A 14,865-nucleotide genomic window follows, 5' to 3' on the forward strand; every position below is an offset into this window, starting at 1 on the left:
ATATTGTTTTGAGCTTTAATTTATTTTGATAAGCTTAAGAATTGAAGGTTGATTCCATTGAGAAGCAAAGGTTCTAACGTTGCAGAATTTACAAGGATCAAAGGTAAAGAACTTCCACAACAATTTAAAGCTATCCTCCAGCTCCTTTAGATTTTAGAAACCTTTCAAATCCTTCAGCCAATCCAGCAAAGTCACAAAAACGACAGAAACTCAATCTCCCTGACCTTCATCCTCCCACAAACAAGAGATTGTTTACCTTTTTCTTTTAAATGCAATGGATTTATTTATCCAACCATATCAAATACACCAACTTGTTGTATTTCGCCTTATTTATACTTTTTGCCTGGGGCCTGCCATCCAGGTGGGATAAATTCCTCCATTTACATTCACGCGGATTTGCCTAATCGAGCTGGAAAACACAAGAAAACCACATTTGTATGGAATCCTCTGGCAAATTGAGGTTATGTTCTGGGAAACTCACCTTCTTGAAGCCGATATCATTGGCATACTCTCTGAAGCACTGTCGGCAGAGATTGAGTCCGTACTTCCGGATAAGACCATGTCGATTGGAGCAGGCGCGGCTGAAAGGATAAAAGAATTGTGAGAACAGGAGCTCATTTCACTGGCCACATGGACGGAATCTCCTGGACGCTTTTTTGCAACACAATTTCCCATGCAAAAACCCGCCTTTTCGGAAATCCTCCACATCTGGCAGATTCAGTGATTAGTAGGGATGAAAACTCACCAGCATCTGGAGCCTTGGCCGAATTTCCTGGGGTGAGAATACCACAAATTTTTGAAGCCCATTTTGTGTGCTTTGAAAATTTAACACGAAAGAAAGAAAAAAGTCTTCTTCTTCTTTATCATGGAAATGTCTGGAAAGTAAGGGAATTCCTAACTTTCCATTGGAAATATTTAATTTTTCAATTCAACGATTTTTTACAATTCAAGTTTTACGATTTTTTTTACAATTCATAAATAAAATTAAAAATTAATTTACAATTCAATCTCAAAACTGGCTAAAACATAGATGTTTTTAAAAATTTGCTAGAACGATAAAATATTGCTTTTTAAGCATTTTTTAAAATTATTTTTCAAGTTTTCATGAAAATTGGAATTTTCTCACGATTGCTAAAATATTTTTAGAATTATTTTATAATCTAATTGCACAAATATTAGGTAAGAAAGGAATCAATAGTCTTCTAAAAGCTCCCTTATTCCTTATCAATGTCTTCCATTAGCGGGACAAACATACTCCGGGGGAAAGATACATCCCCAATTAATACGGATCCACCGTCTTGTCCAGGCTGATTTGCTTCCCCCCCAATTTGCATCTCATTGGATACATTAATGTTAACCCCATGGCGAGATTTTATGTGCTTATCACGATCACCCCTCTGTCGGAATTTCTTGTTGCAGAATTTGCACCCGAAAGGTTTCTCACCTGTGTGGATGCGCTGGTGGTTCTTCAGTGCATCAGCTCGGTAGAAGCGCTTCTCGCACTCATTACATCCATATCTGCGCTCTCCACGATGAATGAGACGATGTTGGTAGAACACAGAGCCCGTTAGGAAGCGTTTACCGCACTCAGTGCAGTGATAGGGGCGCTCTCCGGTGTGACACTTCCGGATGTGATCATTGAGATCTGGGCGAATGGTGAAGCGCCTGTTGCAGCCATCCTCGCGGCACATGAAGGGTTTCACGCCACGATGGAAGCGGAGATGTTGCCAGAGATGTGAGGATTGTGTGTAGGATTTCCCACAGACATCGCAGAGGTATTGACGATCCTTTGGGGCAACATCCTTTTTGGGCTTCCGCAGATGCTTCTCTTCGTAGTGCTGCACTATCTGAGCGGCGCTTTTGCAGAAGAGCCCACAGCATTCGCACATAATCAACAGAATCCCTTCAATGTGGCACATTCGAGGGAACAAGTGGACGGTTTTGTACCTAAAAGAAGCCACAAACATCCTGAAAGAGAATCCTCGAGAAAGGAGATCAGAGGAACAAACCTGTGAGTGTAGAGAGCATCAAGAGTGGCAAATTTCTGGGAACAAACATTGCAGAGGAAGTATTTCTGCAGTTTAATTTGATCCTCAGTGGCTTCTCGCATAAAGGGGCAATCAAACTGCCAATGCCCCAGGATATCCTTGCTGGTGTGAAAGTTAACTTCGCATCTGGTGCAGATAAATCCCAACTTTGGGCTGTGGCACGATGTATGCATGAGCAGATCTTTCTTATCCATGAAGACAAACTCGCAGAATTCGCACTGAAGCACAAAGGGAAGTGTGACAACTTTGAGGGGATTCCTCGGAGGCTTTGCATCCCAATTTGAGTCCCCATAGGCCATTTCCCGAAGAACATCCAGTGTGAAGGTAAAATTTTTATCAGTTGCAACAAAATTCTCAGGCTCCTTGGACGGTTCACGGGGATTTTCGGCAGATGTATGATCAGTTTCGAGGTGATTTCTGGCAATCTTTGGTGATGGGAAGACCCTCCCACAGATTGTGCATCGAACCACAACGTCGTAGTCATTGACTTCAGAGCCATTCTGATGGGATCTCTGAAGATTCTCCAGCGTGTGCTTCTCCATGTGACGCAGCAATCCCGAGGAATGGACAAATCTCCGATCGCATTCAGTGCAATTATGGGGGCCATCTCCCTTCTTGCTCGTCGGCACAGGCTGTACGTCAATCTTGCACTCCTCCTTGATGAATCTCTTAAGCCTGATGTTATTCTCATTCAACTGCACAATGCAAGGAAGTTCCTCTTCGTCTATCACCAAAACTGGAGATCCAGGAATGCCTTCTTCATCATCTGTATCCTCATCAATCTTCCTCCTGAATTCATCGTATTCACACACATGCTCCTGGAATTGTTCCCACGCAAATAATTCCTCACAATTCTGGCATTTTATGTCACAATCCTTCTCATTAACTAGGAGAAATGTCTCCACATTCCCCTCATCAGCATCCTGTTGCACAAGCACTTCTTCTTCTTTTTCTTCTGAGGATTTTGTCGTCGTCGGCACTATCGCTCCAATTTCCTCACATTCCATTTCTTCATCCTTCTCCAGCGTAACATCCACATCATTCACCTGCTCAGCAACTTGTTTTGAGAAAACATCCAGCATTTCCTCCTGCTCAATTGCTAAATTTTCCCAATTTTCCATTTTCCCGAGAAAAAAGCGCGAGAAAAACGTTGCAAAGTGAAAAATGCTTTTGTTTCCCGCGCGCAGCATACTGCGTTTGCGAGGTTTTTTTTCAAATTCCAACGACTTTCCTGTGACCCCTTTCCCGCCATTTCCAGGCTAAATTGATTGTCAGAGGCATTTTATGAGAGAGAGAAGAGAGGCGAGGAAGGATGATAAGCAATTTCTTCACCCATTCAATTATCTCGATATCACTATAGCTCACTGAATTGCCCACTTGATTAGGTAATTCGCTAAATTAGCTGTGGGAGGAAAGTCTGCCGGTAAACTCATCGGATTTTAGTGCAAAATGCAGAAACTTGCAATTTTTGGGGGCACCGGAATGACCGGGCAGTGTGTAGTTGATCATGCTCTCAGGAAAGGTGAGAATTCTTTTTTTTTTACTTCTGCTTAATATCTTTGATTAATTAACTCCCGGAACTTCCATTTCAGGCCTCAAACTCAGGCTCCTGGTGCGTGACATGAAGACCGTCCCAAATACCTTCCGTGATAAGGTTGAGATCATTTTGGGCGATGTAACTGACTATACGAAAGTCCAGGAAGTTATCCAGGGGACGAATGGAGTGGTAGTGGTGCTGGGTACAAGGAATAATCTCGAGCCAACAACCGTCCTCTCAACTGGAACGGAAAACATCGTGAAAGCCATGAAGGAAGCATCAATTCAGAAGCTCTCTATCTGCTTGTCCTCATTCCTCTTCTACGACCCTGAGAAGGTGCCCACAATCTTTGAGCACATCAATAAAGAGCACAAGAGAATGCTGGACATTGTCAAGGAATGTGATTTGGAATGGAGGGCTGTTCTTCCTCCACATATTGCGGGTAATTTTATTTATTAATTTCTCATCCAAAATTCCGGCAAAGTAATTTTCTCAAATTCCTCAAAGAGGAATCAAATTTTATTCCCGCCTGGAATTTCACTTCCAGATTTTCCAATGACAGTACGTCACTTTCCACAGCCATTTTTTCTTCATTCCATTTTCATCAGAGCTCGGAGTCAGATCATTTTGCTGCATTTTCTCAAGTTTTCCCTTTAAAATAATTAAATTTTCACAAAAAATGGTGTCGCATTGTGTTTGCGACACCAAAATTGATGACTCCGAGCCGGATTTTAATTGGATTCTCTTTGAGGTGAGCAAAAGAAATTAATCCTTATTTGGCGTGGCGGCTCAGTTGAGCCTCGTGGTTGGATTCTGAGAAATTAATTTTGCCGATTTGCAAAAAACTATCAATTCCTACTAAAATAATTTTATTTATCTCATCTTTACAAGAAATATTTGCATCTATTTTATACATTTTCTCTTCATTCAAAATATTCTCTCTATGGCTTTTTTCTCTCTAAAAGTTTCCGGCAACTCCCGGTTCGATCCGAAGAATGGATTTCCGGGACTTTGTCATTTTAGTGGTTAATTATCCTGAAAGCTTTGCACTATATCTCAAAGAACATTGTGTGTATGATTTTTGTTTGTTTGTCTTCCCTCTCCGAACAGATGAACCTTCAGCAGAATTCCAGGTGCTCCAGGATAAATCACCCGGACGCACCATTTCCAAACTCGACCTGGGCAAATTCCTCATTGACTGCCTGACGCAGGAGCAGTACATCCGACGCGTGCTTGGCATTGCTACGGTGAAGAGGAGCTAAAAACATGTCCGGAAGAGGTTTTCAATAAAATAAATCATCTTCATGTACATCTGTTGACTTGGAAGCTGTTCAAAATTATCGGTTGATTTATGGGGCGTGTGCTATCTCCCCTTGGCATTGATTTCATCGTCATCGTCGTCATCTTGGGGACTAGTTAGCACCTTTTTCATGTAGAATTTCTTTGTTGCAAAGGGTCTCTTGAAGTTCACGTTGCCATAAATGGATATTGGTTCGCATTCCACATACCCGAGTTTCCCGTAGAATCTCACCTGATCCACCGTCGAGAGGTAGATGATGGACAAATGCAATTGTTGCAAACAATACTTTTCGGCGTGACGCATGAGGTAGCTACCCAAACCCTGTCCACGGCACGCCTTGGCCACCACAACGGATTCCAGGAAGCATGCACTTCGATCCCAGGGTACGGGTGTCAGTTTAATGTGAGCTAGAACGAGTGTGTCACCCTTGAGGAGGACCAAATTGGTCGGGAGGACGTCTGAGGAGTTGGAAAGTTGAGCCATGCGGGCACCGAGACTCCTGGGCCATTCTGCATTAATTAGACGGGCACACGGTTCAATGAGATGTGGACGTTTGTGAATGGGGATCACACTGAAGGAGCCATATGGATTAGCACACAAATCGGGCAGTCCCTGTGGAACAGACAAACACACAATTTTTTCTTCTCAGGATGGGATTTCCTACAGGAAGACGCACAAGAAATTTTTCAAAAAAAAGGATCCAGGGGAGAGCGAGTTAATTTACCAGGATTTCCCTGACTTTCCCCATTTCCTCCTCATGCACAACACTCTCAATACTCTTCATTTTTTTTCTTCGCAAACTCCCGAAGGTATCACGCAGTTTCCCGGAAAAACGCTGAAGCTGTGTGTTAACTCGTGAGTATCTCGCAATGGACTGCTGGCTATTAGGGAAAAATCTCACTCATCAGGAAAGGGGGAAAGCGGATTTTGAGGAAAATCTCATGGGAAGACACAATAAAGTGAGCGATTGGAGTTCAAGATCATCTTCACATGAGATCTCTCCTCATCTACTAAATTGCCAACATTCGTGCCAAAATTTATGTAAAAGCAGAGATTATAAAATCTGAGGAAGATTGGGAAAATTTTCAAGGGTATTTCCCAATTTTGCTAAAAATAAACCAGAAAACTCACCATGGTGTTGCAAAAATGCGTGAAAATGCACGTTAATCAATCAATTTCCCAACATTTGGCACTGCAGGTGAGTGCCTTGTGAGGTAAATGCTGTCTTTTGGGTACTTCCGGAAGGATTTACGTGAAATTTGGAGGGGAAAATGCGGATTTTGTTTGGAGAAAATTCCTTTGCGTTTCCATCACTCCCCCACTTTTGTTTGTTACTGCAGTGCACTGAAAAAAATCGACGGTGAAAAGTTTTCATTTTTTTTCTTCAATTTTCCCTCATGAGTTTTATTTTTATCCCTCGAGCTTTTTTTATTCGAGGAATTTTGCTTAAGAATTTTCCTTTCAATTTTATTTGGCAATAAAGTTTTTTTTTCAGTGTCCTATTTTTTTTACAGTGTAATGAGCTGTCAAAATTCTTTCCAGTGCAGTGCGTGTTTGGAAATTCAGGAGTTCAGTCCTGCAGTGAATTTCCCTCCTCAAGAAGAATAAAGAGTCCTGTCAAAAGGAAATCCAGTGAAATCTCAAAAGGAATAATCAAAGAATCCTTTGCAGATGATGCCTGGCCGGCTGGGAATGCCAATTGCGCAGGAACCTCTGTGGATTTCCTGGCATGACTCAAATTGGATTCCAATTCTCAATCCCACAAATGTTATGGATTACTTTTCGGAGAAATCCAATCCCTTCTACGACAGGACGTGCAACAATGAGCTGGTTAAGATGCAGAGGCAATCTCTGGAGCAGCTAAAGTAAGAAAAATTTCTCTGAAGAAATCTAAAGAAAATGACTAAAAGATCTCCTTTTGCAGCAATATGATTGGAGTTGAGTTTATCCTTCTTCACGTACAAGATCCAATCCTCTATGTTATTCGGAAGCAGCACAGGCATTCCCCAACGGAAGCAACACCCCTTGCTGATTACTACATCATCGCAGGAACTGTCTATCAGGCTCCGGATTTGGCGAGTGTCTTCAATTCCAGACTCTTGTCGGCTGTTCATCACCTTCAGAGTGCTTTTGAAGAAGCCTCCGGGTATTCACGGTACCATCCCAATAAAGGATACACCTGGGATTTCTCCTCCAACAAAGCCCGTAAGAATTTTCTTTTTGACTCTCTTCCAAGGAAATTCTCTCAAAATATTCCTCTCCTTAGTTACCGACAAAACCAAGACGCAGACAAAGAAGGAATCCGCCCCAACAAAAGAGGAAGCAAGCTCTCTCTTTCAGAGGAAACGCGTTGATATGCTCCTCGGGGAATTGATAAGGAAGTTCCCACTCCCAATGCCAACAACACATCAGAATCCCACAAGACATGAGCCTCCAGCCAATGTGAATGGGAATATAAAGAAGGAACCACCAGAGGCGGTGGACACGAAGCCCAATGTTGGGACCAATCAGCAGACAAATGGAGCCGGGGACGCTGAAAATGGGCCTCAAGGCAATCTAGTAGCTGATATAAAGACAGAGAACAAGAGTGAGATGAAACCACCGCCAGAGAAGAAGATGAAATTTAATTAAATCTCAAGAATTTTTTTCTAATAAAATCCTAATTTAAAATTCACTGGAAGTTTGTTTACATTTTCGTGTTTTGATTTTCTTCTGCATTTTTTGGATAATTACAGTTAAACTATTTATTAAAAGCAAGTTTTTTGCGGAGAATTTAAGCTCTTGAAACATTTTCTTTATAGTCCTGCAAAAAAATCGTTAAAATAAGAATTGAAAAGGAAGAAATTTTATTTCTTGGAAAATTTGTGAGGTTATGGAAAAATCTAAAGGCCTAGAATTCCCGGAATTTAGTGATAACTATGAACATCCAGATCCAGAGATTGAGTACATTGTGGAGAATGAAATCTTTAGCACATCGGAAACTACAAAATCCTTCGAAGATCTCAGGGATACCTTCAATAGTTTTCTTTCCTCAAGCTGTTCTTGCCTCAATGAAGATTGCTCGACTGAAAGCTGCTCCCATGGGGAAAATTACACAAAACTCCCTTCTTTAAAAGGAGAATTAGTTCTTAATGAATCCAGGAAGTATCGAGAATACATCAATGAATGCTCCCAGTTTTGCAAATGTTCAGGAAATTGTCAAAATCGTCTGGTTCAATTTGGTCCACGAGATGATCTTGAAATAAGATTCTGTGGAAGCGAAAAGGGTTACGGATTATTCACAAAATCTCCTATTCCCAGAGGAGGATTTGTCTGTGAATACGCTGGGGAACTCCTGACGAGGACTGAGGCTAAAAGGAGGCATTCAGAGAAGGATCCCATGAAGTATTTGCTGTGTCTCAATGAAATCTCAGCAGAAGGAGAAAAAGTTCAAACTTTTGTTGATCCCATTCGGAAGGGAAATATCGGGAGGTACCTGAATCACAGCTGTGATCCCAATTGTGAGATTTTAAGCGTAAGGATCGACAATATCATCCCTAAACTTACTTTACTTTACGCTAAGTGGGGCCCGGAGACTTACATCTCCTTGTGCACTGCGGCCCATGTGGGCCTATTGTGCATCCCCTTTATTCCTACTCAATTACAATGTTTTTTGTTACAATGTAGATTTTGTAGGGGGAGAGTCCCGTCGGTGGCGACTGCACGGGAAGTTCCGCAATCATTCAGCACTAGACGCTGGGCACTGGTGTTCGTTCGGCAGGCCACACAGTGTAGATCGGTTTTTTACCAGCGTTGTCCCTCCGCCACCAGACTGCTCTGTTCATCTTTGGCTCCGTCCCATATATATAGGAAGTTCCGCAAACGCAGGCACTTACTGTATGCGGCTGCACATTATCGCTGATTGACCGGCACACGACTATGGGACTCTGTCTACTTGTTGCCCTTCCGTCTCGCAGATGGTGCTGATATTGATGTTGGCTCCATCCCGTTGGGGGCAGCAGTCGTCCGAGCAGGAAAGGAATAGCTGTGGAGTAGAAAGGAAAGAAAGGGAAGGAAGCGCCAGGCCAGAAACGGCGAACCGCTGCGGGAATCGAACCCACAACCCCAGTGATGGGTGGTATTGAGTGGCGCTTTAGCTCTCTTTACCACTGGAGCTTCTATCCCTAAACTTGGTAAATTAAGCAAATTATTCAAGGATTAAAGATTGCTGAAAGATTAAAATATTTTTGATTTTAGGGATCTTTGCTTGTAAGGAAATCCCTGTAGGAATCGAACTGACCTTTGATTACGCTGCAGGCACTTCTCAGAAAAATCAAGGAGGAAAATTTTGCCACTGCAAATCGGAAAATTGCAGAAAATTCCTACCCAACACGGATTTTTAACGTTTTTTTCTCTTTCAACAAAATTTAAACATTCCACTGGAAAGATTGAGGGGAAGTGCCCTTGTATTTGAAAGTTTTCCAGTGATTCCAGTGGAAAGGTGTCAGTTTTCCATGCCCGCAAAAATTTGTTTTTCTTGAATTTTTGTGCTGAAAATTCCATAAAATGTCGAGATTTGGGTTTGGAACACCAACCACAACCCAGCCGGGATTACCAGGAACCCAAACATTTGGCTCACCGTAAGAATAGACCCTTTAAAAGAGTAGGAATTTAGAAAGTAACTCAATTTAACCTCACTTTTGTTGTTCTCTAGGACTCCTGCACCCACATTGGGCACTTTTGGGGCTACACCGATGGCTAATCCAACTCCACAGGCCGGTCTAACTTTTGGAGCTGCTCTTGTTACAACTACTGCAAGCCTGAATTTCTCTTCCACCCCCCAGTCATCCTGTAAGTCAAGCAGCATGGGGTGTTACTTATTGGATTTCCTGTTCAATGCATACTTTATTTTCTACTTCCAGTTGGCTTCACGAACACTCAATCAACTGCAGCTCCTCTGAATTTTGCCGCTCCTACCAATACAACAGCTACGGTAGCTCCATTGGGGGGATTCACGGGATTGGCGGCAGCTAATGCACCGCGACCAGCTCCAATTTTAGGGATTAATCCACTCACAACAGCCCCAACATTGAGTTTCAACACACCAAGTGCTAGCACAGGGCTCAATTTTGGTCCAACGACCACAGCTGCTGCTCCACTCTTCAATTTCAACACAACAACCACACAAGCTCAACAAGCTCATGGATTGCTTGGAGCCAAAACTTCCCTGCCCAGCTATAGTTTTCCAGCAACTGGGCAGTCAACTGGGGGGATTTTTGGAGGAGTACCTACTGGTGAGTTAAAATGCATCTTTTTCTCTGATAGTTTTCCGGTCTAAAGGGTAATTTTTGTAGCTACAACAGCCACCAGCACACAGTCCGTAGGCCTTGGAGGAGTCGACATAGCTACACAGCCTAAAACAACTGAAGGACTCGATGCAGCAAAGGTCAAAGAAGCCCAACTGCCGCAGGAAATAGCCGCCACTGTGAAAGCACTTGAGGATCACATCAAGGAGCAACGAAAGAGTTCGGACATTGCACGAAATTTCGATCAGAAATTGAAGAAAGTGGAGAATGAGACGGAAGCCTTCCGTAGGGCTCTATCGGAGATTCACACGAATGTCGTGAAAAACTATTCAGCCATCAAGCAACTCAAGGCGGAGACAAATGAAGCCATTCAGAATGCCGAAATGGCCCAGAGGACACATGAAACCCCCACTGGGTTACAATTTGAGAACACAGCACCGCTCAAATACTTCGTGGACATCATACAGAAGTATGAGAATGAGATGGTTGTGTTCAGGAATCAGGTGGAGCTCACGGAGAAGCATATGCTTTCCCTCATGACGCCGCACCATTCCACAGCTGATGATCTCAAGAAGGGATTGCATCAGATCCATGAGAGTTTTATCGCTCTCGCGGGACGTTTGCATGAAATTCATCAAAAGGTTGAGGCTCAGAAGGAGCAATTCTTGAACCTCCGGAAGTTCTACCTCAAAGACTTTACGGATATCTTTGAGGAGGCGGAGAAACGCGAAGATCCCCGAGATTTGTCAAAAATCTCCAAAGGGCCCACACCATTCTCCACGCTAACCAGCATAAATCTCGGGCAATCGAGTATCCCCTACACAGCACCAAGTAGCCAGGCTGGTGGATCATTCAGTGGGAGCTTCTTCGGCTCCGCAGCGGGTCCATCGGGTACGCAGACATCCCTCTTTGGCACAGGAATGGGTGGTTTATTCTCCGGCGGTGTCAACGATAGTAGTTTCAGTCTCCAGAAGCCCCCATTGGGCAATAAGAGGAACAAACCATGATTTTATAGAATTTTTTGATAAATTAGATTTTTTTTCTCCTCATTTTTTTTAACCCACCGTTTTTGCGAGCTAAATAAAAATGAAGCGATAGTTATGAAGTCACCCAAAAACGGCGGAATTTCGATCACGTGATTCACGAAGAGTGTTCAGAATTTCATGAAATTTTGAAAGAAAGTTAAAGTAAAATTTCATGGTGAATTAAAAATTAAGAATTAAAAGGGAATTTTTATACAAAATAAATTCAAATAAAAAATCTGAAAGTTTTGAAAGAGAATTGTTTTAGTTTTGTGATTGATTCTAGTTCTAATTTTGTTCTAATTCCTCTAATTCGAATTTTGAAAGGAAAATTCGTCAAGTTTAATTATTTGAATTTTCCACTATTTTAATTCATGAAAATCTGGTTGATTTCTTACATGTGTACTTGTGGAAAAGAATATCATAATTTTTCATTTAAATGGAAAAATTCTGCAATTTTAAAAATTATTTATTTTATTAAATTTTCAAATTTTCAATTTGAAATTTTTCAAATGAATTTTTCAGCCACTTAAAATTCTCTTGAAATTTTCCCAAATTACCTCCTAAGAAATTGCCGTAAGGGTTAACTTGGACACGTCGAACTGGTCTAAATGTCATTCAGTTTACCTAAAAAATCATAAATTTGAGACACTTGAATTTGTTGAAGGAAAAAAAATAGGGAAAAGTGCTTGTGAAGCTCTGTGAAAAACGCTTTTAAGTTAACATTAGTTTGTGTAGAATAGTAATTTAGAATAAAAAGACATAATGGCTTTTCAATCTCCAATGCCAAGTCAGGAGTTTCTTTGGGATGTCTTCCAAAGGTGAGCCTATTTCGTCATCCGTCTTCGAGCCTCTCGTAAGCGCGCCCCATTTCGGCCAAATATCGATGACTCATCAACATGTTTTTAGTGATTTGATTGGTTTTCAAAGGAAATAAAATTAGCATAATGCTGTGGGTTTTTTTTTGCCATACAATTCATCATATGACAATGTTCTTGAACCCCTCCTCACTCTCTCTCTCTGATAACTTATCAGAACTCTCTCTCATTTCTCAATGTTTCTGTTTCTAGGGTGGATAAGGATCGTAGTGGTCATATTTCTGCTGATGAACTCCAGCAGGCACTCTCAAATGGCACATGGAGCCCCTTTAATCCGGAAACAGTACGCCTCATGATCGGTAAGACCCAATATCAATTGGAAGATCTTCTGTGAATCTAATCATCCTCTTCCTCCCTTTTAGGTATGTTCGATAAGGAGAGTCGCGGCACAGTGAGCTTCCAGGACTTTGGGGCTCTGTGGAAGTACGTCACAGACTGGCAAAATTGCTTCAGATCCTTCGACACCGACAATTCCGGCAATATTGATCGCAACGAGCTCAAAACGGCCCTCACAGCATTCGGCTACCGTCTATCGGACAACCTTATTGGGTTGCTCATTCGAAAATTTGATCGCTACGGCCGGGGAACAATTCTCTTTGATGACTTCATTCAGTGCTGCATTATTCTTTATGTGAGTTTTCTTTATATGCTCTAGATTAGAACATTTTATCAAGTTGAATTGAGTAATTTCATGAGCTCACCCACTGATTAGGAAATTTGCCAAAATTGTTAAAGAATAGCTCTGAATCTTATTGGAAAGAGCGAGGAGATTTCAAGGAATATTCAAAGGAATGGAACATTCTTATTGGAAGACATTCTAAATAATAAGATTAGGGTTTTTTTCTCAGAACGTTCCAATTTTTTTTCTGAGAATTTCCTGCTCTTGAAATTATTTAAAGAAAAAGTCACTGACTCTCTTAGTGGATGAAGAATGATCTAATTTGCTTGGGAAACATTCCAAACTCACCAAAGAGTTTTTGCAAAGAATGACTTTTTGTGTGTTTATCCACTTGACTGCCTGACTTTATAATGCAAAATCTTCTATTCTTTCACGTATTATTCACCTTATTGTGAGCAGGTGACTAACAAACAATTGAATTTCATATTTACCGTTCTCGATTCTTTATTTTTCTTTTTAAAGAAAACCTTGCAAGATTCATGATTCATTTGATGAATGATCTTTGGAAGGATTTAGACAGGAATTTAATAGATTTATCAACCTTGTATTATCTCAATTTTGTCTTAGGATAAAGGATTTTGCAGCTCAAATCTTTAATTCCCAGGAAACGATTAGATGCAAAAGAAAAAGAGAAAAAAAGCAAAAATATTGAGCAAATTATTAAAAAAAATAATCAAGAATTTCCTGATGGATTAAAAAATCGGAAAACTGTTCCTTATTTTACTATTTAACTCAAGGAGTAAGGAAAAAAATCTTGTAAAATTATTATACGTTGTGAAAAGCAAAGGAGGGCATTCATTTTAAGGCTCTCTGTAGATAAAAAAAATAACTACATAAACAAATCCTTACATAGGCACATAAAACATTAAAATAAAAAGTCAAAGACTTCATATTCATTACTCGGCTACTCAGCTGGAAAATTTTTGTCTTAATATTTCCTAAAAAATTATTTTCATGCTCGAGAAATAGGTATTTAAAAAAAGTTTAAAAGGGGAACTCTCTACATTATAAAAAATCTTTAAAAAAAATTAAAGAAAAGGAAAAACAAAGAAATGAATCGTCAAATGTTTAAAATTAGGCTAAAACGCACGTTAAATTAAAAAATAAATGTCAAACGTTAGCAAATAATCATCAAATGTTAGGAGAAACGTCAAAAGAAAATAGAAAGGCAACGTCAGACGTTTAAAAATCAAGAAAAAAAAGAAAAATGAAAGAGAAGAGAAATGTCAAGTCATTTTTTTTATCCATTTTTAACGACTTTAAAGTTAAAAAAAATTTCTAAACCCTTCTTAATTAGATTTTCGGCTAAACCACTGAGAATTAAATTTAATTTCTATATTCTAATTATGCTTTGGGGGGCTTAAATGAGTCATCTCCCTTAATCTTCATTGCTTTGATTAATTTTGTGTTGAAGTACACCCATTTTAGCATTGATAACTCCTCTGCGTGAAGTTATTAGATAAATAAATAAAACCAAAAAACTGATAAAACTATTGTTTTAGCAAATTCAAAAAGATAAGATTAGGACCTTCCTACAAAAACCTATAATAAATTTCTCAACTTACCTTTCAGACTCTAACATCGTCCTTCCGGCAATACGATACGGATATGGATGGCGTTATTACAATTCACTACGAGCAGTTCCTTAGCATGGTGTTCAGCCTGAAGATTTGATTCTACATCTAAAAAAAAAAAGGACAGGCTGAAGACGTTGCAGAGTCAGACATTCTTCACTATAAAACATAAAAAAAAGAAACGATAAAATCCTTCCTATCTCACCAAAATGAGATTTTTTTTCATCTATTTGTACACTCTCCAAAATCTCTCGCCAAAATAACTGATGAAACTGAAAGATACAAAAGAAATAATAATTGTGGATCATTTTGTAATTTATTTCTCTTTTAAGGGAATCTATATGTAATCTTAAAATCAAATAATGTTGTATTGTAATTGTTAAGAATGCACATTTTTTGCTCAGAGGAATAGAATGGTGTGTATATTTTTTCATTATTAAAATTTCCTTTTATCATTGCACGGATTAAATAAAAAAGAAAAATTTAGTCGTGTTAAGAGGTGTTTTTTCTTTATTCTTAATTTAATTTAATTTATTAAGGAG

General features: G+C 40.1%; 8 protein-coding genes across 9 annotated transcripts; 5 read left to right on the forward strand and 3 right to left on the reverse strand.

Annotated features, from left to right (window-relative positions):
• Nucleotides 1–257: 257 nt before the first annotated feature.
• On the reverse strand, nucleotides 258–878 carry LOC129787272 (40S ribosomal protein S29). Its single transcript, XM_055822728.1, has 3 exons — nucleotides 746–878; nucleotides 482–581; nucleotides 258–409 (listed from the first exon to the last, which is right to left on the reverse strand). The coding sequence occupies exons 1-3, from the start codon at nucleotides 805–807 to the stop codon at nucleotides 401–403; spliced, it is 171 nt and encodes a 56-aa protein (XP_055678703.1). The 5' UTR covers nucleotides 808–878; the 3' UTR covers nucleotides 258–400.
• Nucleotides 879–1,140: 262 nt separating this feature from the next.
• LOC129787271 (testis-specific zinc finger protein topi) lies at nucleotides 1,141–3,218 on the reverse strand. The gene is made up of 2 exons (XM_055822727.1): nucleotides 2,010–3,218; nucleotides 1,141–1,947 (listed from the first exon to the last, which is right to left on the reverse strand). The coding sequence occupies exons 1-2, from the start codon at nucleotides 3,167–3,169 to the stop codon at nucleotides 1,215–1,217; spliced, it is 1,893 nt and encodes a 630-aa protein (XP_055678702.1). The 5' UTR covers nucleotides 3,170–3,218; the 3' UTR covers nucleotides 1,141–1,214.
• A 105-nt stretch (nucleotides 3,219–3,323) lies between these two features.
• LOC129787276 (flavin reductase (NADPH)) lies at nucleotides 3,324–4,894 on the forward strand. The gene is made up of 3 exons (XM_055822731.1): nucleotides 3,324–3,570; nucleotides 3,641–4,027; nucleotides 4,696–4,894. Exons 1-3 carry the CDS (start codon nucleotides 3,498–3,500, stop codon nucleotides 4,845–4,847), a joined length of 612 nt encoding a protein of 203 aa, XP_055678706.1. The 5' UTR covers nucleotides 3,324–3,497; the 3' UTR covers nucleotides 4,848–4,894.
• LOC129787277 (N-alpha-acetyltransferase 80) lies at nucleotides 4,438–6,223 on the reverse strand. Of its 2 annotated transcripts, none has more exons than XM_055822734.1 (2): nucleotides 6,017–6,223; nucleotides 4,438–5,497 (listed from the first exon to the last, which is right to left on the reverse strand). In XM_055822734.1, the coding sequence occupies exons 1-2, from the start codon at nucleotides 6,017–6,019 to the stop codon at nucleotides 4,949–4,951; spliced, it is 552 nt and encodes a 183-aa protein (XP_055678709.1). In that variant the 5' UTR covers nucleotides 6,020–6,223; the 3' UTR covers nucleotides 4,438–4,948. The 2 variants fall into 2 exon arrangements, with proteins under 2 accessions (XP_055678709.1, XP_055678707.1); XM_055822732.1 differs by lacking the exon at nucleotides 6,017–6,223 and adding an exon at nucleotides 5,610–5,961.
• A 202-nt stretch (nucleotides 6,224–6,425) lies between these two features.
• LOC129787275 (mediator of RNA polymerase II transcription subunit 6) lies at nucleotides 6,426–7,559 on the forward strand. The gene is made up of 4 exons (XM_055822730.1): nucleotides 6,426–6,496; nucleotides 6,557–6,750; nucleotides 6,810–7,090; nucleotides 7,152–7,559. The coding sequence occupies exons 2-4, from the start codon at nucleotides 6,557–6,559 to the stop codon at nucleotides 7,514–7,516; spliced, it is 840 nt and encodes a 279-aa protein (XP_055678705.1). The 5' UTR covers nucleotides 6,426–6,496; the 3' UTR covers nucleotides 7,517–7,559.
• A 183-nt stretch (nucleotides 7,560–7,742) lies between these two features.
• Nucleotides 7,743–9,044, forward strand: LOC129787273 (histone-lysine N-methyltransferase SETMAR). Its single transcript, XM_055822729.1, has one exon. It carries the CDS (start codon nucleotides 7,758–7,760, stop codon nucleotides 8,784–8,786), a length of 1,029 nt encoding a protein of 342 aa, XP_055678704.1. The 5' UTR covers nucleotides 7,743–7,757; the 3' UTR covers nucleotides 8,787–9,044.
• Nucleotides 9,045–9,223: 179 nt separating this feature from the next.
• Nucleotides 9,224–11,446, forward strand: LOC129787278 (nuclear pore complex protein Nup58). The gene is made up of 4 exons (XM_055822735.1): nucleotides 9,224–9,504; nucleotides 9,579–9,715; nucleotides 9,787–10,158; nucleotides 10,219–11,446. The coding sequence occupies exons 1-4, from the start codon at nucleotides 9,431–9,433 to the stop codon at nucleotides 11,175–11,177; spliced, it is 1,542 nt and encodes a 513-aa protein (XP_055678710.1). The 5' UTR covers nucleotides 9,224–9,430; the 3' UTR covers nucleotides 11,178–11,446.
• A 331-nt stretch (nucleotides 11,447–11,777) lies between these two features.
• Nucleotides 11,778–14,819, forward strand: LOC129787286 (programmed cell death protein 6). Its single transcript, XM_055822745.1, has 4 exons — nucleotides 11,778–12,013; nucleotides 12,263–12,369; nucleotides 12,433–12,701; nucleotides 14,322–14,819. Exons 1-4 carry the CDS (start codon nucleotides 11,958–11,960, stop codon nucleotides 14,421–14,423), a joined length of 534 nt encoding a protein of 177 aa, XP_055678720.1. The 5' UTR covers nucleotides 11,778–11,957; the 3' UTR covers nucleotides 14,424–14,819.
• The last annotated feature ends 46 nt before the right edge of the window (nucleotides 14,820–14,865 follow it).

The sequence above is a fragment of the Lutzomyia longipalpis genome, chromosome 1, assembly GCF_024334085.1.
Source record: "Lutzomyia longipalpis isolate SR_M1_2022 chromosome 1, ASM2433408v1".
Taxonomy (NCBI): Eukaryota; Metazoa; Arthropoda; class Insecta; order Diptera; family Psychodidae; genus Lutzomyia; species Lutzomyia longipalpis.